The sequence below is a fragment of the Stomoxys calcitrans genome, chromosome 2 (assembly GCF_963082655.1).
Source record: "Stomoxys calcitrans chromosome 2, idStoCalc2.1, whole genome shotgun sequence".
Taxonomy (NCBI): Eukaryota; Metazoa; Arthropoda; class Insecta; order Diptera; family Muscidae; genus Stomoxys; species Stomoxys calcitrans.
This window is the reverse complement of record NC_081553.1, coordinates 3,786,311-3,808,209: the sequence shown is the minus strand read 5'-3', so window position 1 is coordinate 3,808,209 and position 21,899 is coordinate 3,786,311. Positions and strand designations below refer to the sequence as shown.

The window sequence follows — 21,899 nt, the reverse complement described above, 5'->3', positions numbered from 1 at the left end:
CTCACGCAATCAGCTGCTAAAAGCCGGTCAGGTTTGACGGTATTAAGATAACAGATTTTTGTTTGCATTCTCTTTGTTGTTATCTTCTTTCTCGCATATTCTCTGCTCATGTACGCACACGTATACACACACACACACACAACATTATTATGCGAGATTGCGGATTGCACCATATGATTTGTGGTTGTTGTACAAATGAGACCACCTTTAATTATTTCGCCATGGCTCAACGCGCTCATTCTGTTTTGGCCTTTATGGTAAAGAAAATTTCGCCAGAGGTGCATACTGGCCTTATAATTGCATGAAATGAGAACCCCATATTTCAAATATGAGCTATCATTCCATCTAACAAAAGAAAACTAAAACCAAAACAAACCAATAAAAAACATTTCGAAACACGTGCATACAAATTTATTAATTTATCCGATAAATACTAAAGGAACACTAAAATTGTTCACAAAAAATGCCTGAAATTGAAGGCTACAAAGGTTCGTATTTAATGTCATGCTTCAAAGTTGTATGAATTTTATCAAGTACGCACTTTCAGTGGTCCCCTTGAGGGTGACTCCGGATAGTGAACACTGCCACAGCATTTACATGAAGGAACACTTTATCCGTCTCATGGATCCCAACAAACCGAAAGGACGCACACTCTTTTTATTGAATGTGCCGCCTTATGTTACCGAGAGTAGTTTAGAAACATTCTTCCAAAATATTGGGCCAGTGGTTTCTGTGACATTTGCCCAAAAGGCTGGCCGCGACGAAGATCACAAATGGCAACAGAAAATAACAGAATTCAGCAACATTGAGACACCGTTCTCTTTCAAAGTAGCCTATATTGTATTCAAGAATACGAACAGTGTCAGCAGATCTTTGGAAGTTCGTAGCATCGACCTTTTTAGCCCTACCTCTAAGGAATCCTACATTGTGAGTGGAATGCAACTGTGGCATACGCAATACATGAATCGAATTTTAGATGTTGAAAAGACACAGGCTTATATAGATGAGTATATGGCCGCTTACGACGAAAAGGAGAGAGAGGCGGTTGAAGCGGCAAAAACTTCTGAGGCCGATGCTGATGGCTGGATTACGGTGGGAAAGCAAGGAAATAACTCTGGTTTTGAGCAAACAGAAGCTAATATTGGCAAATTGGAGGACAAGATCGAGCGGGGCAGAAAAAAGAAAGAGCTCAGTAACTTTTACACGTTTCAAATACGAGAATCTAAAATGAAGAACATTGTAGAGCTGCGAAAGAAATTCGAAGAGGACAAAAAGAAAATAGAAACTTTAAAGCAAACAAGACGATTCAGACCGTTTTAATTGTATATATCCATATGTAGCATATATTGCATTGTCATAAATCCTAGTTGAATACAAGAACTCGAAATTCGAGTATTATTCCTCATAGTTATCTAAAATTTTACATCTGGGGGTTTTTTTTTTTTTAGAAAAATGCATTTGGTTGAAGTTTTTTTCGATTCATTTGAAGTATTATTACTCGTTTTTGGTAAGACCTAATCGGGTATGTCCAGGGATCCACTTTCCCCTTAAATCAAATTGTAATTATCACGTTAACAAAAAGCCAACATATCTTCCATGTCATGAATTTGTTTCTTTGATTTTATTAATGGGCCGATTATGGATTGCAACCCAACTTCAGTTGAGTTGCCAAAGGGCAAATTTGTTACAGAAATTTAAATTTCTGCATTGGATTGCATACTATTTTACAATTTATTTAGTAGCTGAACTTTCAAAACATTGAAATAACATTGACAAACATTTCCAACTTTAGACTTATTTCTATTTCAACTATAGTTGAGTTACCATCCATAATCGACCCCTTAAAAACGTTTATAATGAAATTTTATTTTTGACACTTCATTCGCGTTATAACAACAGGTTGTTTGAAGGGATGAAGGGGAAAGTGAATACTAGAACGCACTAGTTTTTTCGCGTCTAATATTAAAAAACTATTTTTTTATACCCATAAGACGAGAAACACCCATAATACTATCATGGCTCCTGCATTCAAAGAACAAAACACCAAGTTGAATAGTTACAATGTTTTATTTGCTGCTATGACTATTTTCATTAAAGGATGCGGCGGTAGTGTCTCCAATGCGCATAGTAATTGGGGTATATTGCCATAAACACAATTAGACGAAAGACCCACTTGAACTGCCTGTGCAAGCCTTTCCACACATTTTTGGAAGTTGGCATCCTGCGATGGATCAAGTTTTTCCCCTTTCAATCGAGACGCATAGTTCTTTAAAGGTGTCAATGTTAAGGCCAAATGTTGGGCATTTAAAGCTGTTGGAGGTCCATTATTAACGATCTCCAGCAAAGTTTGCAGCAAAGACAAATGCAAATTACTGTAGGTTGAACGATTTGACAGAATCGGTGCCAAAACTGACCATCGAATCAAACCTGCCAAGGGTGTCACCACAGGCATAGCAATGGCGCCTATAGGCAGTGCCAAGGGTTGTTGGGACGCCAAACATAAGGAAGGATTTTCTGTGACCCATTCGCACACTACATCTAATAAGGCATCGGGAGGAGGTGTAAGTGTACCTCTCTGCTCGTTGAGGTATAAATCTGCAACAGCCGTCATCAAATTTGCAGCGAAATGGGGCGCCACCAGTGGCAACTGCTTTAACTGCTCCGAAGTCTTTCTGGAGAAGATTATGAAATCACTTACTAAACTCTGAGCCACCTCCAAACTAGGTGGTGTTGTGCACCCAACTTGCTGCATCCATGTGCCAGCGGAAGACAATAACGGTGCCACCGAGCCGGATACAGAAGTGCTTATTAGCTTACACAATATTTTCGTACGCTGTGGTGTCAAGTTGCTACCGAACAGAGAGAGAAAAACCGCATTCCGTGTGGAATCTGGTCCAGGTTGAGAAAAGAACTCGATAAGTACTAAAATCAGTTGGAATTCTTGTATTTTATTCATTTGCATGTTGGAATAACTTTGTGGTGATTGTCCACGCCTTACATCCACCTCCTTAGTTTTCTCCAGAAAAACAAATTCCGATATTAGTTGCATGATGAAATTCTGTTTGCCGCGTCCAATAATAATGTTCTCTAAATTTAGTTGGAAAAGAATACAACAAAATTAATATACATATTAAATGTATTCGAAAGAGGTTTAAGATTTACCCACCTATACGGGGTAGTGCTTCCTTCACACATGCTGGGAATTCCAGTTTCCGCAAAGCATGTTTAATATCGGACTGGCTCATAGTGAATCTGTGGTAACAACAGTAGTAGAAACAACTTCAACACATTTAGTGCTGCATGTGGCAGTAGTGACCGTGGTAATGTTTAATTGCAATTGACCACAAATGATTGATTTGTGACCTACGGTTTGTTTAAGCCACCCAAAAAGATGTTTGTTTAGGTCTTGTTCTTATTCAAGCATTGACAGGAATTGATATCCTGAGATCTCGAATCTATCAATTTGAGGCGAACGAATGACGAGATATCAAATCGAGTGAGTGCTGAAATATCAGATTCAAGAAATAATGGTTCGTTTACACGAAGTATTCGAATTTTATCAAAAGACGACTTTTTAAAATTTAATAACTAAATTAAAATTTAAATATAAACGGCCGTATTCACAAAACTTAATAAAGAATTTAAATAGGTTTATTTGGCAGTTCTAAAAGAAATCTGTCAAAAAAAAAAAAACTTATTGCAAAGCTACAAGCTTTGATAATACTGGTGTATATAATTCAATTAATTTTGTTTCTGTTTTTTTTTTTTAGCTCCACTGAATAAGGCTAAGCCAAGCGATCATACATTTTATTTCATTTTTTGGCAGTACTTAGCATTAAGGTTGTCAATTTCGTCTTCTTTTAACATCCATTCTTTGTTTACGTTTTTTTCTATTTGATGACTCCTCAATCGGCGGATTTGACATCCTTAATGATGTTCATGCGCCCTATCTACTTTATGTTTTCGTAAGCGACCTAACCTACAATTATTTATTAGCACAACTATAAATTATCATTAGCACAACTACAAAAATGTACCCCCAACGAAACTACCTTGAATGGCAAATGCTGTAAGTTGAAATGTCAAAGACGTTTTAGAAATAAACCTTGTTTAACAACTTATATTTTGCAAATGTGTTTTATATTTGTATTTTCATCATTATAACAATGTTTTGTTGCTTATGTGTGCAATATCGGATCAAATAGAACATATTTTTAAGATTTTAGAAAATTATCACAGCTGTGTTATTAAGCCTTTGACATTTAGATTTACTGCAAATTCAAAATAAAAATAAAAAATTGTACTCAGCTGTTCTCAAGGTAGTTTCGTTGGGGGTAGATTTTTGTTTTTGTGCCAGGATGCACATATAAGGTGAGGTCATATGAACAACAGAGCACAATTCTTTATTTTTGTTTTGATTTTCCAGTACATCGAAATGTCAAATGTTTGCTTACACAGATGTGATTTTTTTCTAAGATCTTTAAACTATATTTCATTTGATTCGATATTCCACACATAAGAAACAAAATAGTGCTATAATGATATAAATACAACTTGAAAACTCTTTTGAAGGAGATAAATTGTGAAACGTAAACATATATTTCTGAAACCACTTTGACATTTGCATTTACGGCATTTGCCAATCAAGGTAGTTTCTTTGGGAATACATTTGTGCTGTTGTGCTAATGACTCTACTCCTTAAATGTACCATGGGAAGGCACCAAAAGACTTCGCGTTGCCAATTTATGATTTTTTATTTACCAATCTGGCGAGTTCTCTGACTTATGTAGCATAAGTAGTGTTAAAGTAGGCTTATTTGGCAGTTTTCCTTTATAGAATTGTAAAATAAACTTACTATAAAGCTATTTAAGATTTGTGAATACGGGTGTTTTTATTTAAACGTTGGCAACATTAACACACGTCCAAAATAATCAAATATCAACAAAAAAATAATAGTCTGTTTGTGGATGTCCAACAATAGTACAGACGAACAAACTACAATCATTCTAATATTTTTCGGTTTGTATGTCGATTTAAATTTTTCAATAGCCTTAACGTAAGTCCTTTTCATCTTACATGATACCGTTTTGGGATTGCCATAGGGGTGTTTTATTGATTTCACCTGATCTAATGTAATCATCCATTGGCGTAAACTTTTTTTTAAAGGTGAGGAGAGGCTCAACATATCTCCAGGCAAAAAGAAACAATTTTTACTTTTGGAGCTCCTTAAGCACTAATTTTTGCCCTAAATTGCAGAAGTACGCTTGTTTTGGACCACCTTTTTTGACCCTTTTTTATCATGGAATCCATGGTGGGCATCTAAGGTTCTTAAATGCTAAAATATGTATAATTTTATAATTTCACTTAGTTTGTTTTTTTTTCATTTTTGCTTAAAAAATTTCACTCCAAAGCAAATTATCAAGTGACTGGTTTTGACATTTGCTTCGCATTTTTGACAACTATAATGCTTTTGTTTTTGTTCGACTTGTATTTTGATAAATTCTTCGTTTAAAATGAAATACACAATCCGAAATTAGTTTATTTTCGTTCTCTGTCCGAACGAACGCCTGAGTTCGACGTAGACAACAGGCTATGAGTGCGTTACCAATTCGCGCCATTTTGCAGTTGGTTGTGTGTGTTATGGTTCCTAACTTTGATGAACACACACACAACCAAAACTCCTTGTCAGATAGTGCACTTTGCGAGAAAAATTGTACTCTGCTGTTTGCTGTACACTACCTGTGTTAGCATGTCTTGTGTACTACGGCACTCTATGAGCTTAAAAAGTACTGAAAAACGTACTCCAGTAAGACTTTAACATCCCTGATTTACACCCATGTAAAAAAAAACGCTGACTGTAGAGTTTTCGATTGGGCTTAAACTCTTGTAAATAAAAGGGAATTGGAACTAATTTCCCATTTGCACGTCCAAACTTTAGTGGTTTTGGTAAATGTCCAGTATATAGAAGTGTAAAACACATAGGCGTTAATTACTTCTGTGTAGTTGAAGAGAATTCATGCCCAATGCTAAAATGTTAAAGTCGACGGATTTTACCGGCCTCCATGCGGCATTCTTGGTAAGTGTACTTGGGAGGGGAGGACGAGATATGTTTGTTAATTCTGTTTTTATTTTTCTAACAGAAATCTCTAAAGGACGCTTTTGAGAAGAATGATGTACAGATATTGAGAAAGTCCTACGACAGTTATAGCAACAATTCCGATCATGACAAGAAGTCTCCAATGGACCAGGCATTTCGTGAGATACTCATGTTCAAGCTCAGCAGTGATGTCGACATGATAGGTAAATTGGTAAAGCTCTCTGTGGAAGCCGTTCGGGCAGAGATTGTCTCAGTCACTATACCTGTGGTCCTATTGGGCGACATATTCGAAACGGTTACCTTGGATAAATGCGAGAAAATATTTAATTATGTGGAGGAAATGGTGGAAGTGTGGAAGGAGGAAATTTTCTTCTCGTCCTGCAAAAATAACATTCTAAGAATGTGCAATGACTTGTTGCGAAGACTAAGCCGTGCCCAGAACACAGTCTTCTGCGGACGCATATTACTCTTTCTGTCCAAATTCTTTCCCTTCTCGGAAAGGTCCGGCTTGAATATTGTGTCGGAATTTAATTTAGAAAATGTCACAGACTATGGGGTGGATGGCAAAGATTTGGACGACACGTTGGAGGACATTGAAGACATACCCATTAAGATTGATTACAATTTGTATTGTAAATTTTGGTCCTTGCAAGACTTCTTCCGCAATCCCAATCAATGCTACAGCAAGGCGTCCTGGAAAATGTTTCAAATTGTAAGTGCAACCAGGCAATATGTGTTATGAGGCATCTAATATTTAATTTTTCAGCACGCCACCACAGTGTTGGAGTCATTTGCCAGTTTCAAACTGGAAGATCTGCGCTCTGCATCGGCACAACTGGAGGACAACAACGATGATATGAACGATAAAATGGATGTGGATATAAACTACACAATGGACTTGAAAAATGAAATTGACCAATCGGTGCAAAAAGTGGACCATTTCTTTGCCAAATTCCTAACTAATCCCAAGCTATTGGCTCTACAATTGTCGGATGGCAATTTTCGACGCGCTGTACTGGTACAATTCCTTATACTCTTTCAGTATTTGCAGTTGACAGTGAAATTTAAAGCGTTAGTGTTGCACAGCATTACAAAAGGGTTTTTTTTTTCAAATGTTTTCATATCTCTGATGTTCTATAGGGAATCAAATACATTGACGCAGGCCCAATCTGATTTCATCAAAGAAACGGAAGCAAAAGTTTACCTACTTCTGGAAGAGACCCCACCCAATGGAAAACGGTATTCGCGTACGGTTAAACATATGCTGCAGCGCGAAGAAATGTGGAACAATTGGAAAAACGATGGATGCAAAGAGTTTAAGAAGCCGGAAGAAATCACATCTGACGATAAACCACCTCCAGCCAAGCGAGAGCGCAAGACATTGGGAGAGTCTCTAAAGGAAGCAAACAGGCAAGGGAAATTCTTTTTGGGCAAGTGAGTACACTTTTTGGATGACACCACCAGTTGTGGGTGTGAGTGTGGGTGTTCTAATTATTTCCGTTTTCCTAATAAAGTGAGGTGTTGACACGTCTCTGGAACTACTGTCCTGATAATTTACAAGCATGTAAAAGCGAAGAGCGCAACTTCTTACCCCAGGTTGAGACATATCTAGAAAGTTCTCGCGACAAAAACGATACATCATTCGAATGGCGCGCATTGCGTTTATTGGCCCGACAGTCACCTCACTTCTTTACCTTCATTAACTCGCCCTCCTACAAAACGTCCGACTATTTAGACGCTGTGCGAAAACGTCTGACTAAAGAGCGTTTAGATGCGGCCAAACAAGCGGCAGCGATTTCGAATGGAACCTCCACCGTCGTCTCTTCGGGAGAAATTCAAGAAACTCTACAAGAACAGGAAACAGAACCTGAAGGCAACGACGAAGGTGTTCTCGAGGGCGAGGAGGAGACCACCGATTTGGACAAGGCCGAAGAGGACAACAACACACACTCAAAACCCCTCACCGCAACCAGAGAACAAATTGAAGAGTTGGCTCCCCTAATTGGAGACGACTGGAAAAAACTTGGTAAGAAGCTGGGCTATGCAGCAGATGAATTGCTTTACTTCGAAGAAAGTGCGGAGCGTGACGGAGGCTGTGTCTCAATGTTGGTTAATTGGTTTGCCGACGACGACGACGCCAGTCTCGACAATTTGGCCTACACCATGGAAGGTTTGGAAATTAATACCGCAGCCAAGGCTGTAAAAGCCATAATAGAACGTTCAGCTAAATACGCTCAGAGAGATGTGGACGAGGAGGAAAAAGTGGAAACACTGTAAAATACAATGAATTAAAAGAAAACCACTCGAAATATTTCATGCATTTGACTTTTTATTATTAAAAACTCGTTCAACTCGTTATTGTTCTTTCGTCGAGCAGCTATAAACAAAACAAAAATAGTGGGTTCGCAAGTAATTTATCACATGTACAGGAGTATATAAGAACGCATCCTTTTTGTAAATTTTTAGTTTTGTTGGGGTTTTCCTCTTCCTCATAGTTTAGATTAGTGTAAGTTAGTAGTAAAAAAATACGAATGTCCCTTGCAAAAAGGATTTAAATGACAAATAAGTAGAAGACCAGAATGTGGATTTGATGATGCCACCACTCAATTGGAAATGTCACCAGTCATCCATCATTCAATCAGTAACGTTTCTTCTGCACTGGTTTCGGTTTATTGTGCTGCATATTTGCACATTTGGGTATATGACGCTCCGCGGCAGATTCATTGAAGCGGCGATTGCAGTGTGGACATTGAATATAATCTGGATTTTCCGAAGGAGGTGGAGGAGGTAAGTCACTCAATTTACCGCCCTTGGCCAAATAGGCTTGCACCTTTTTCGCTTCCCGTATGGCATTTATGAACTCCTCGTGTTTCTTGCGCCAATTACTCTTCTTGGAACCATCGGCCTGTGCATTGTTTTTGACAGCAGCAATAACAGGCGATATTTTCGGGGCCGCTGTCAATTTGCCCTTCTTGGCCACATACTTTTCTGCCTCGGTGCCCTTCACACGATGTTTGGAGGCATCGAATATTTTCCGTTTAGTACTGGTCATTTTGCGGCATACGTCTTCATGCTTCTGCAGACGATCTTCGTTAAAGTTTCGCTGACAATATTGACAAGCAGCCATGCCAGGGGGAGGTGTTTTAATGCGAGGTGGTGGTTTGACCGCCTACAAAAATGAAGAGAGCTATAAGTTTTAAATCTTTGATTGTACGTTGACAAGTTACTAACCATAACAAACGTTGCTGGTTTGCCATTGACGACTTTTAGAGTAGTCTGAAAAAAAAAAATGAAGAAATCGTTTAATATGCAGGCAATAGCATACCCAAGTAACAACAACAAACTTCCTTATTCCGGTTATCGAAGGCATAGCGTAATTTCGCTAAGTATAGGCCAATGCATTTCTTATGGATATGAAATGTTGTTAGTGTTGCGTATTGGCCGGCCAAATAGGTGGCCGATTGATAATTCCCCCCACCATGCCTTACCTCATAGGATGGCTGCCACTCCGTTTGTAAGACATGATCAACATTTCGATACGCGACCCTATAAACTATATATGGATATTATTGCACAGCAAAGCTGTGACACCACACAGGCCGGTTGTTGTTGTTGTTGTTGTTGTAGCAGTGTGTTTTACACCGAGACGGCAGCCCTTGCCGATGGAGGATTCCATCGGGTCAATCCGGTACGTACAACCGGCTGCCATGGGATTGAGGCCGGTTGTACGTACCGGATTGTCCCGACGAAGTCCTTCATCGGCAAGGGCTGCCGCCTCAGTGTACAACACACTGCTACAACAACAATAACCACACAGGCTTAAACTTTGAGCTCCAATCTGTTTATTGCCCATAGCTGTCACGAAAAGCTAAGCTTCGAGCTACGACCACAGGTTGCTGAATAGCTGCAACAGCAGTCGTGGACAATCAGCGGTATCGGGTGAAAGGTCTCAGTGAGTGGCCAGGCGGCATCGTTTCTTGCATAAATACTGGCTACGATGCTCGATATGACAAGGCAAGTTATTGACGCCTTTAAATAACCAATGGCCACCATGTTGCCGCGGTGATCGGTCCTGTGGATCGGAACGAGCTTGCTCACCTACAGGAGCTACCACAACAACAACATTATTGATCGTATTGTTATTCCGAGTCCATTTGCTTCCATTTATGCAGGTAGTTGTATGCCAATGTTAGGCCTTGGGGCACTAAAATCTCAATTTTTTAACGAATTTGCTGAGGTGTTGTGTCCTTTTAACTCCCATTTAGACCGATCCACTGATTTTTCTTCTTAAAATGTTAAAAGCCTCAAAAATTGTCCTATTTGGCTAAACTTAAATCAAGACTTTCAATAACTACACTCTCACATAAGACGGGTTCCCCCTGATATCTTCTTCAGCCGCTGAAAGACTCAGATTAGGTGCGATTTATCTGAAATATGATAAATGATGGTTGCTTACGATAAGTTCACAAACAGATGGAGACTGCCCCAAAACCCCGATTTTATTTATTTTTAACACCTAGGAGCTTTTCGCCGATAGGTTTTCTTCAAAATGATCCTCATACATGCTTAACTAAAAATGCAATTTTTTCATGGTATACAAATTTGCCCATGAACATTTCATTAAGGAACAGGGGCAACTTCTCACATATCAATGAGTGCTGCCAAGTTTAAGCTCAACGATAAGGACCTCCTTTTTATAGCCGAGTCCGAACGGCGTGCCGCAGTGCGACACCTCTTTGGGGTGAAGTTTTATCATGGTATAGTACCTCACAAATGTCGCCAGCACTAGGAGGGGATAACCACCGCTGAAAAATATTGTTTTTTGATGTTCTGTCAGGATTCGAACCCAGGCATTCAGCGTAATAGGCGGACATGGTAACATCTGCGCTACGGTGGGCTAAATTTTTTGACATGGTATCCAAGGTATTTTTCTTTTTTTATTTACCTTCAGGCCCTTTGATGTAGAGATTGCAGGACTAGTAGTTGAATTAGTTTTAGCCGGAGATTTGGACGATCCGTTTGTGATTGTAGACGTGCGGGACATTGTCGATGTTCGACTCGCACTACTCGAGGTTCTCGGTTGAGCCGTTGTTCTGGACGCTGTTGTGCTTGGCGATTTTTTAGTTATCACTGGATTTAGTCTAATGCCATTCGTTGATGCTGGCGACCTTCCATTCGAGCTTCTGCTGTTATTATTGTTGTCGCTTACCAGGGGGCCCATAACTCGTGCATTATCCAAACTTAGCGATGAAAATTCTTTGGGGAATGTTTCACTTTCCAAATTATCAACCTCATCCAAATCTTCACCAAACAAGTTACCATTTGAAGAGAAGGTATTCGGATTTGAGTGGGAATTTCTCATGAGTGAAGTGCTGGATTGTTTAGTGGTAACCACAGTTCGGCGACTTGTGGTCATTGTGTTCGCACCTCCTGCCATGCGACGCATTGTAGCAGGCTGGTTTGTTATTGTCTTTGTTGTGGTGGTTGTCGTGGTCGTTATGGGTTTCAGCGGATGACTGCGATCAATGCCAACACCGCGACGTTGTTCAAACATTTGACGGACCTAAGAATAGAGCAAAAAAAGAACTATTTATTGTATAATTTTAAACATGACAAACTTGAAATTAGTTCCGAAATGACATTACCAACAAAAAGAAAAGTCTTTTGAAATTTTACAGTCGATTTTGTTTACATTTTGTTTTGGATGGACTCTCAAAGTGTATGCACCTATTTTCGAACCCATCAACAGATTATTCTGCGTGAAGTTAGAAAAAAGGCTTATCAAGCTCTTAGGAACATACACTTAAAGCAGTAATTGGATTTTAGTAAGCACAAGGGATTATTTACATAAGATTCACATAGCCATGTCATTCAGTTGGTATGTCGGTGCAATGAATGGCACCAATTGCACATTATCTCTCACGAAAGCTTGACATAGACATATGAAGTGATCCAATATTTAGTCGTCTTTTCCTCATGGCCTGGCTCCATCGTCGATGACCAACGTCTTGAATAGGAGTGCTTGTAAATTTTCGCCTACTGTTATAGTCACATTTGTATGTGGAGCTTGCTCCATAAGTGAGCAAGCTTGTTCCGGTCCATATGACCGATCGTCGCGGAAACATCGTGGCCAGTGATTATTTGAAGGCGCCAATAATTCGCCTTGTGATATTGTGGTGACTATATCCCCACAATATTTGTACTGTATTTTACTTTGTTAGTTTTTAAAATAATATAGTCTAAGGAGCCTTTGGATTTATTGTAGAAAATACTTTTTATGTATTGAAATAAAATTTCCAGTTTGTTTGAAATTGTTAAGATTGAAACACGAAGTTCGGAGAATATTCTTTTGATTTAAATTGTGGCAGTCCTACAATATCGAGATTTGCAGGCACTCAGTATTTTTAAATAAGCCGGTGCTGCCCGGCCTCTCACTGAGACTTTCCACTAGAGCTGGCAAAAATTTCGATGGCACTATTCTGAAAATCGATTGACATGTTTTCTATTGATACTATCGGTACTATCGATACAGTTAATTTTTTGCAAAATTGAACGAAAATAAGGGATCCGACACTGAATGCATCCTTTAAGATACATTGCGCTAAAATGTTGTACAATTATTTCTCTCATGACTTCCAAATCGTGACTTTGTTTAATTCGGTCTGTGCTTTGATATTGCTTCCTTATAAATCTATCTCCTGATTTTACTTCTAATTTCTAATAAGTTTGTTAGTGTACTCAAAAATTTGTGCAAATTTGCACAAATAAAAAAATTTACTAGAAAATTTTACGAACAGACCTAACATAGATGATGTCAAATAAACGATAGTATCGATAAACCAGATAGTTATTATTAGAAATGTCGAATGTCGCGATTATTGATACTTTACCAGCTCTACTTTCCACTCGACATCGCAGATTGTTCGCGACTGCAATTGCAGCTACTCCCTATACGAATCATTACACTATCCAAAAGCTGTGGAAGCGCCCGGTAGCTCCCAGCTGAGCTTCTTGTGATGACAATGAACCCTATACAAATCGGAGATCAGAGTTTCAATCCGTATGCTGCTCAAAGTCATCCCATGCCTTTCCCACAGTTATGGTCAAGGTCAAACTGGCATTCCTATTCTTCTTCCGTTGGATTCCTCAGTTCAGTGTGATACATATACATCGAAATATGTTCCGAAATGCTAATTAGTACAAGTCATTGTTCAATTGTGTATAAAAATAAATAAAAAAAAAATAAAAATAAATCGATCTGAACCATATACAATATGGATGTCGAAAAGCCTAACATAGGTCACTGTGTCAAATTGCAATGAAATTGGATTATAAATGCTCCTTTTATGGGGCCAAATCGAGATATCGGTCTATATGGCAGCCATATCCAAATCTGGACCGATTTAGGCCAAGTTGCAGAGAAATGTCGAAGAGCCTAACACAAAGCACTGTCCCAAATTTCGGCGAAATCGGACAATAAATGCTCCTTTAATGGCCCCAAAACCTAAAACCGAGAGATCGGTCTATATGGCAGCTATATCCAAATCTGGACCGATCTGTGCCATATTGCAAAAGTATGTCAAATTTCGGCGACATCGGACAATAAATGCACCTTTTATGGATTCAAAACCCTAAATCGAGAGATCGGTCTATATGACAGCTGTATTCAAATCTGGACCGATCTGGGCCAAATGAAGAAGGACGTCGAAGGGCCTAACACAACTCACTGTCCCGAATTTCGGCGAAATCAGATAATAAATGTGGCTTTTATTGGCCTAAGACCCTAAATCGGCGGATCGGTCTATATGGCAGCTATATCCAAATCTGGACCGATCAGGGCCAAATGGAAGAGAGATGTCAAAGGGCCTAAGACAACTAAGACAACAAATCGGATAATAAATGTGGCTTTTATGGGCCTAAGACCCTAACTCGGAGGATCGGTCTATATGGCAGCTATATCCAAATCTGAACCGATCTGAGCCAAATTGACGAAGGATGTCGGAGGGCTTAACACAACTCACTGTCCCAAATTTCAGCAAAATCGGATAATAAATGCGACTTTTATGGGCCTAAGACCCTAAGTCGGCGGATCGGTCTATATGGGGCTATATCAAGATATAGCCCGATATAGCCCATCTTCGAACTTAACCTGCTTATGGACAAAGAAAAGAATATGTGCAAAGTTTCAGCTCTATATCTCTATTTTTAAAGACTGTAGGGTGATTTCAACAAACAGACGGACGGACATGTTTAGATCGTCTTAGATATTTACGCCGATCAAGAATATATATACTTTATAGGGTCGGAAATGGATATTTCGGTGTGGTGCAAACGGAATGACAAAATGAATATACGGTGGGTATAAAAAAATGTTTTTGATATTATCGCCAGGATTGGAAGTCAAAAGTTTTCGTTGTAACTATGCATCAGTGTTGCCATATTCATAAATTCACAAAAGTTGGAACTAATTGTACGATTTCCTAATTATATTCTAATTCTGTCAAAAACTAGTTTTTTTTGGCTATGTTTAAGACGTTTTTGATGTATATGACATACATTTCCGACGCATAGGAAATGTATGTCATATCCGTCGGAGTTTCCGACAGACTATCTCTGGTCGTGAGTTGCTCTTCCTCTCGAGTATAAGAGCCTTTCTGCACACTCTTGAACATGGCATTGTCGTTTCAGTGCATAATATTACACGACATTGAGATCGTTGGCCATTGTCTCGACCTTTCTTTGTTGCATAGTTGAGAAACCCATGCTTCGCCTAGTCATAGGCCATCCACAGGGCTTAATTATTGTTAATATTGGGTTGCCCAAAAAGTAATTGCGGATTTTTTAAAAGAAAGTAAATGCATTTTTAATAAAACTTAGAATGAACTTTTATCGAATATACTTTTTTTACACTTTTTTTCTAAAGCAAGCTAAAAGTAACAGCTGATAACTGACAGAAGAAAGAATGCAATTACAGAGTCACAAGCTGTGAAAAAATTCGTCAACGCCGACTATATGAAAAATCCGTAATTACTTTTTGGGCAACCCAATAGTAGTCAAAGAACGATGCCACATTAAGAGAATTTATAAAAGGACATGGGGAAAATTACCATAATCTGCTAACACTTACCTTTCCATTGCCAATTGCATTTTTCGAAGCGACAGATGTTGTTTCAGTGACTTCGTCACCTGCAGTCAAAGCCAATTTCTTCTGTTCACGTTCCAATAGCTGTTTTCTCTGGAACCGCATCTGGAAAAGCAAAAGACGGCAAAAATACGCAATGAAAACTTTGGCGCACACCACTCTCGCTATCGGAAAAACTATTTCAACTGAAGCGATTTGCAGTTCGTTAGATTCGCTAAATTAATTTCTTCACACAGTCACATGCACGCACACATACCCAACCAACAGAGCACAGTGAGTTGGGTCACACCAACGCTAGGCTAAATCAAGTCGCGTAATTATTAAACGCCCAATTGGCATGGAGGAAAGAACGCCAATTAAAACCAGAAATGACAACAGAAGAGAACAGAACCTTATGTAGGGGGGCCTCGTTCATATCGAACAAAGAATTGGAATATCGATTTCCGTTATAGATGTCCGTCCATACGTGCATATCTGTCTATCGGTCGGTCGGTGTGAGCACATGTGTATTTTTGCTCTGGCTTCAAATCTTAATCTACTCACATCCAATGATGAACTCAGGCTTTGTGGGGGCAAGTGACTCAGCGCCTCTATGAGACGTCTACCGGCCCACGATTCGTTTAGCTTTATGGGCACAACGTTCTCCCTATGGAAGTCATCGTCTTGACGCTGCTGCCTTAGCTGGAAGTTTTCGTACATTGCGCGTTCTTGTGGTCTTCTTCTCAATTAGATTGCCTATATATAAGCCAGCCACCACCAATGTACCAGTAGGTATGGTGTGTATGTCGGTGTGTGTTTATTTGTTTTTTTTACTAATTCGTTAATACTTTTTTTTGTTTTATTGTAGTTTACAAAAATGGTAAGACAACACTTCTAAGTCTCGTTAATTTAAATAACTAATCAGAGTTTTGTTTGCTCGGAAGTATCTGTTGTTGTGAGAGTTTAGCGTTTATGCGACTTTGTGACGCTTTAGGCAAGACCGGTGATTGGTAACTGCTGCTTTGTAATGGAAGCGAGTGAAACTTGTGTGCCCTGGGTGAGTTGTTTTGTTGCGGATAAAAATAAAATGGGTAGGATTTTGGTGTCTGACATGGGGGCGCATGTGAGTGTTACCCACCACTTGCACTTGTAGTACAGGCTGATGATTGTTTGATGTGACGGTCAGATAGAAGGACATATGCCGCAACACCAACAACAACCACAAAGAGAATATAGACAGGACGAGGCAACACCATGTGCGGAAGGACAGGTAGGGAAATTCAAATGTTAATAACCGTTAGAAGTATTTTAATGTTAATCGCCGCTATACGAGCGCGCTCGAACATTAGAATGTATGCATATCGACATTGGTGTGGGGTGGTTTGTTCTTGATAGGCTCGACAAATACCTATTTATCAAAAACATAAATATAAAAATGAAGAAACTGGGCGTTGGCAAAGCGTATTTAATAAGGTGGCCGCATCGGCGAATTGCTACAACAAAGCATCTTTTTTGGGCACTTGATATGTCAAAATTTGTAAACAGGTCGAAGAAAAATCGGGTCGCCCTGACATTTAAAATGTTCGTCAAATTTGCTGCGACCAATCAGAGCAAGAAGAAAGAAGTTTATTAATTTTTGAGTGTCAAGCAAGAAAACACATATTCAAAAAACCAGTAAGGAAAGGCAAAAGTCGGGCGGTGCCGACTATATAATACCCTGCACCACCTAGTGTATGTAGTATTTTTTATGTGTAGAACTTATCTCGAAATCTAGTCAGACTTTAATTTGGATACCAAGTGAAATAGCAATTTAGAACCTACCTTAGGACAAAAGATTTGGATTTCCACATCTTTAAAATGCCATATCGGATAAAAGATTATATGGGATTTATATCGAAACCTGTGCCAAATTTAAGGACACATATATTGTAGAGATGTGACCACAATTGTGGATTTTACTGCCTTTAAAGTCAGCATAGGATGAAATATACACTATGGAGCTATATCTAAATTAAGACCGATTTTAATGAAATTTTGCGCACGTATTGGAACGTCAATTTAAACGTCTCATGCAAAATCGGACGGAAATTGTGGATTCAACAGCCTTAAAAGGCCATATCGGATGGAAGATATATATGGTAGCTATATCTATTGTAAATCGAATTCGATTTTTATGAAATTTCGCCTACATATGTGGATGTTAAGTAAAACATGCTAAATTTTGTAAACATCGGACGAAAATTGTGGCTTCTACAGCCTTAAAAGTCCATATCGGATGAAAGATATGTAAGGGAGCTATATCTAAATCTGAACCGATTTTTATGATATTTTGCACACATATGTGGACGTTAAATAAAACACCTCATGCTAAATTTTGTAAAGATCGGATCAAAATTGTGGCAAAATATATATGGCAGCTATATTTAAATCTGATCCAATTTTGCACATACATTGAGACTTAACAAAAAGGACTCCACGTCAAATTTGGTGAAGATCGGACCAAAATTGTGGCTTCTACAGCCTTAATAGTTCAAATCGGATGAAAGATATGTATGGAAGCTATATCTAAATCTGAACTGATTATGATGAAATTTTCCAGATATGTTAAGATCAGTAACAAAACAGTCCGTGCCAAATTTTGTGCAGATCGGTTGAAAATTGGAGCTACTACGGTCATTGAAGTGCAAATCGGGCGATATATATATATGTGAGCTATATCTAAATCTGAACCAATTTTGCAGATATGTTAATATTGGTAACGAATCGGTCAGTGCCAAATTTTGTGCAGATCGGTTGAAAATTGTAGCAACTATGGCCATTTAAGTGCAAATCGGGCGTTACGTATATATGGGAGCTATATCTAAATCTGGACCGATTTTTATAAAATTTTCCACAAGTATGGAGACGTCAAATAAAACACCCCATGCCAAAATTTGTAAAGATCGGTAAAAAATTGTGGCTTCTACAGCCTTAAACGGCCATATCGGACGAAAGATACATATGGGAGCTATATCTAAATCTGGACAGATTTTTTTCAAAATCAATAGCGTTTGTCCTTGGGCGAAAAAAGTGACACATGCAAAATTTCGTGACAATCGCACAACAAATACGACCTCCACTTTGATTGCAAGAATACATGGAATCACAGATGGACAGACGGACATGGCTAAACCAAATCAGAAAGTGATTCTGAGTCGATCGGTATACTTATCAATGGGTCTAGCTCTTAATACTCTATAATACCCTGTACCCATAGTGGTGGTGTAGGGTATTAACATTCAAAATTCCAATTAGCTCCAGAGGCTTACCCACTAAACTGGCTGGAACATTAAAGTCCAATCTGTGTGGTGTTTATTGCTGTCACGAGAAGCTTAGCTGCGAGCTACCCTGTACCCATAGTGGTGGTGTAGGGTATTAATATTCAAAATTCCAATCAGCTCCAGAGGTTTTATCCACAAAACTGGCTGGAACATTAAAGTCCAATCTGTGTGGTGTTTATTGCTGTCACGAGAAGCTTAGCTGCGAGCTACCCTGTACCCATAGTGGTGGTGTAGGTATTAATATTCCAGAGGTTTTATCCACAAAACTGGCTGGAACATTAAAGTCCAATCTGTGTGGTGTTCTATGCTGTCACGAGAAGTTTAGCTGCGAGCTACCGGGCGCGTCCACAGGTTGCAGATAGTGGAAAGCTCCATACGGAGTTGCTGCAACGGCAGTCGCGGTCAATTAACGGTATCGAGCGGAGAGGCCTCAGTTAGAGGCCGAGCGGCACCGACTCTTTTACAAATACTGAGTGCCTACGATGCTCGATGTGACAAGGCGAGTTATTGGCGCCTTTCAATAACCAATGGCAACCCTGTCCTGGCGGCGATCGTTCCTTTGGACCGGAACGAGCTTGCTCACCTACAGGGGCCTGATGAGGATATCCATCTCCACATGAAAACGTGGCAACAACAACTACTCACAAAACCACCAAGATGACAGGTTAAAATAGTTTTCATAAGGTTATTGTAGATAGCTACCAAGTGAATGCTAACAAATGGCTCAAAAGGAAGATTGTGATTAGAGCTCAATCACCACAATGAGGGGTGATATCTTAGATATCTTTCGGATTTTCAGGTCATTTGAAAAGGACAGTTAAAGTTTGTTGCTACGAGGATGACGTTGTCATCATGGTGTGTGGCCGTTCAGAGTGCATATAGTATGCTGCTGAGGTGTTACAAATGGAATGACAAGATTAGATTTTTAAAATGAGGCATCCCCCCAAACACTTGGCCCCAAAAGTTTATTATACCCCAATCATATGGCATGGTGCAGAAGAAAGTTGGAAAGACAAGAAAATTCCGTTGGTTGTCTTGTTTCTTTGTGGTTTTCAAGCTACATGCAAAACTCACGTCAAGGGCAACCATAGAAAACGTTATTCATATTAAGAGATTATTTACTAGATTGTGTAGTACAGTGGCCGCACAACTTGCAACATCTAACCACCCTATTACACTTTCATATTCTAATGATTTTAATCATATATGTATGTATGTTTGCACATTTACATGGAAGTTAACGAAACCTCTTTGTGCAAAGGACGAATGTACATGATTTTATATAAAGTTCATGTGTGCCCTGTACATTACATTCGAATGGATTTCATTCCTTGTCTTTGTTATAGGCCATAGGTAGTGTGGGCTGCTGTTGTTATTATTGTTAGGAGTTTTGTTTTTTCAACAGCTTAAGCAAACACTACCTCACGTCATTCTATCTAAAGCAAAGCACTTCAATCACTCCAACCGAAGTTTGCCATATACCAATTATTAATACTGGAGGCAAGTAATTATAGCTTTGACACAGAAGTTCTTCCATATAGGTGGGGGCGAAAATTAAAGTAAGCCGGTTTAGCTAATAGAAAACAAAAATATCAAAATCTTTCGTTTGATTAACAATTCAATAGAAATATCTTAATTACAATTTTATAGCAATCTCATACGCTTAATGAACACCGTTTAATTTAAAAAGTCGTTTAATTGAAAACAATAACATTAAGCTATTGAATCTAAGGATATTTTCACAAAATACACTCTGCATAATTGAAAATCACTTTATTAAAAATTTTTTAAAAGTCACATTCCAATCATATTAACTCCATTAAATTGAAATCATTTTAATACCCTCCACCATAGGATGGGGGTATACTAATTTCGTCATTCTGTTTGTAACTACTCGAAGTATTCGTCTGAGAGCCCATAAAGTATATATTGTATATTCTTGATCGTCGTGACATTTTATGTCAATCTAGCCATGTCCGTCCGTCCGTCTGTCTGTCGAAAGCACGCTAACTTTCGAAGGAGTAAAGCTAGTCGCTTAAAATTTTGCACAAATACTTTTTATTAGTGTAGGTCGGTTGGGATAGTAAATGGGCCATATCGGTCCATGTTTTGATATAGCTGCCATATAAACCGATCTTGGGTCTTGACTTCTTGAGCCTCTAGAAGGCTCAATTCTTATCCGATTGGAATGCAATTTTGCACGAAGTATTTTGTTATGATATTCAACTGTGCCAAGTATGGTTCAAATCGGTCGATAACCTGATATAACTGTCATATAAACCGATCTTGGGTCTTGACTTCTTGAGCCACTAGAGGGCGCAATTCTCGTCCGATTTGCCTGAAATTGTGCAGGACGTGTTTCGCTATGACTTCCAACAAATGTGCTAAGTATGATTCAAATCGGTCAATAACCGGATATAGCTGCCATATAAACCGATCCTGAATCTTGACTTCTTGAGCCAGTAGATGGCGCAATTCTTATCCGATTTAATTGAAATTTTGCACGAAGTATTTTGTAACGATATCCAACAGCTGTGCCAAGTATGGTTCAAATCGGTTTATAACCTGATATAGGTGTGATATAAACCGATCTAGGGACTTGACTTTTTGAGCTTCTAGAGGGCGCAATTTCTATCCGATTTGGCTGAAATTGTATACGACGGATCCTCTCATGACCATCAACATACGTGTTTATTATGGTCTTTTATCCTTTTTTTTGCCTAAGAAGAAATGCCGGGAAAAGAACTCGATAAATGCGATCCAAGGTGGAGGGTATATAAGATTCGGCCCGGCCGAACATAGCACGCTTGTTTTAATAAATAGTTAGTAATAGCCCTCGTTTCGTTTTTACGTAGCAACTTATTGCACTTTCACATTACATAAGAGGAGTAACTTTTATTCTTTCCGTACTTCAGAAGCCGAAATTCGCTTAAATGAACCAAATTTCAATCCAGACCTGGCATAATGGTTTTCTCGGAAAGTTGAAGCTAATTCCCCATATTTTGCTGTTTTCCACTAAGGGGATATTACACCCTAAGGGACCAGCATTTTTACTGTAAAGAACATCAAAAAAACAGTTGTGTCCCTTTATTACTACCTTCATCAATTTGGAAAAAGTTTTCTTATTGTTTTCGTCTTTCAGTAAATACTTCAGTATACGATTTCATTTATGTATATGGGTGGTATTCTGTGATTAATATAATTTTTTTCCGCTTAAAAGCCATTTCCCGCCAAATGTCAAATCGAATTTATACGAAATGTAACACCTCTGGTAACGGAAGAGTAAATATGGCCATGTTAATTACCAAGAATTATTATGACTGTTTGTGAAATTCTATTATGATTGATTGCTAAACAAATG

General features: G+C 38.8%; 4 protein-coding genes across 4 annotated transcripts; 2 read left to right on the top strand and 2 right to left on the bottom strand.

Annotated features, from left to right (window-relative positions):
* Window positions 1-363: 363 nt before the first annotated feature.
* LOC106083758 (ribosomal RNA-processing protein 7 homolog A) lies at window positions 364-1,407 on the top strand. Its single transcript, XM_013246988.2, has 2 exons — window positions 364-488; window positions 548-1,407. Exons 1-2 carry the CDS (start codon window positions 464-466, stop codon window positions 1,318-1,320), a joined length of 798 nt encoding a protein of 265 aa, XP_013102442.1. The 5' UTR covers window positions 364-463; the 3' UTR covers window positions 1,321-1,407.
* A 641-nt stretch (window positions 1,408-2,048) lies between these two features.
* Window positions 2,049-3,409, bottom strand: LOC106083756 (integrator complex subunit 15). The gene is made up of 2 exons (XM_013246986.2): window positions 3,167-3,409; window positions 2,049-3,087 (listed from the first exon to the last, which is right to left on the bottom strand). The coding sequence occupies exons 1-2, from the start codon at window positions 3,243-3,245 to the stop codon at window positions 2,057-2,059; spliced, it is 1,110 nt and encodes a 369-aa protein (XP_013102440.2). The 5' UTR covers window positions 3,246-3,409; the 3' UTR covers window positions 2,049-2,056.
* A 2,440-nt stretch (window positions 3,410-5,849) lies between these two features.
* On the top strand, window positions 5,850-8,413 carry LOC106083770 (THO complex subunit 1). The gene is made up of 5 exons (XM_013247021.2): window positions 5,850-6,076; window positions 6,141-6,809; window positions 6,864-7,168; window positions 7,238-7,531; window positions 7,612-8,413. Exons 1-5 carry the CDS (start codon window positions 6,017-6,019, stop codon window positions 8,372-8,374), a joined length of 2,091 nt encoding a protein of 696 aa, XP_013102475.2. The 5' UTR covers window positions 5,850-6,016; the 3' UTR covers window positions 8,375-8,413.
* Window positions 8,407-16,175, bottom strand: LOC106095462 (uncharacterized). The gene is made up of 5 exons (XM_059363442.1): window positions 15,783-16,175; window positions 15,225-15,344; window positions 10,996-11,660; window positions 9,329-9,440; window positions 8,407-9,266 (listed from the first exon to the last, which is right to left on the bottom strand). Exons 1-5 carry the CDS (start codon window positions 15,936-15,938, stop codon window positions 8,736-8,738), a joined length of 1,584 nt encoding a protein of 527 aa, XP_059219425.1. The 5' UTR covers window positions 15,939-16,175; the 3' UTR covers window positions 8,407-8,735.
* Between the last annotated feature and the right edge of the window lie 5,724 nt (window positions 16,176-21,899).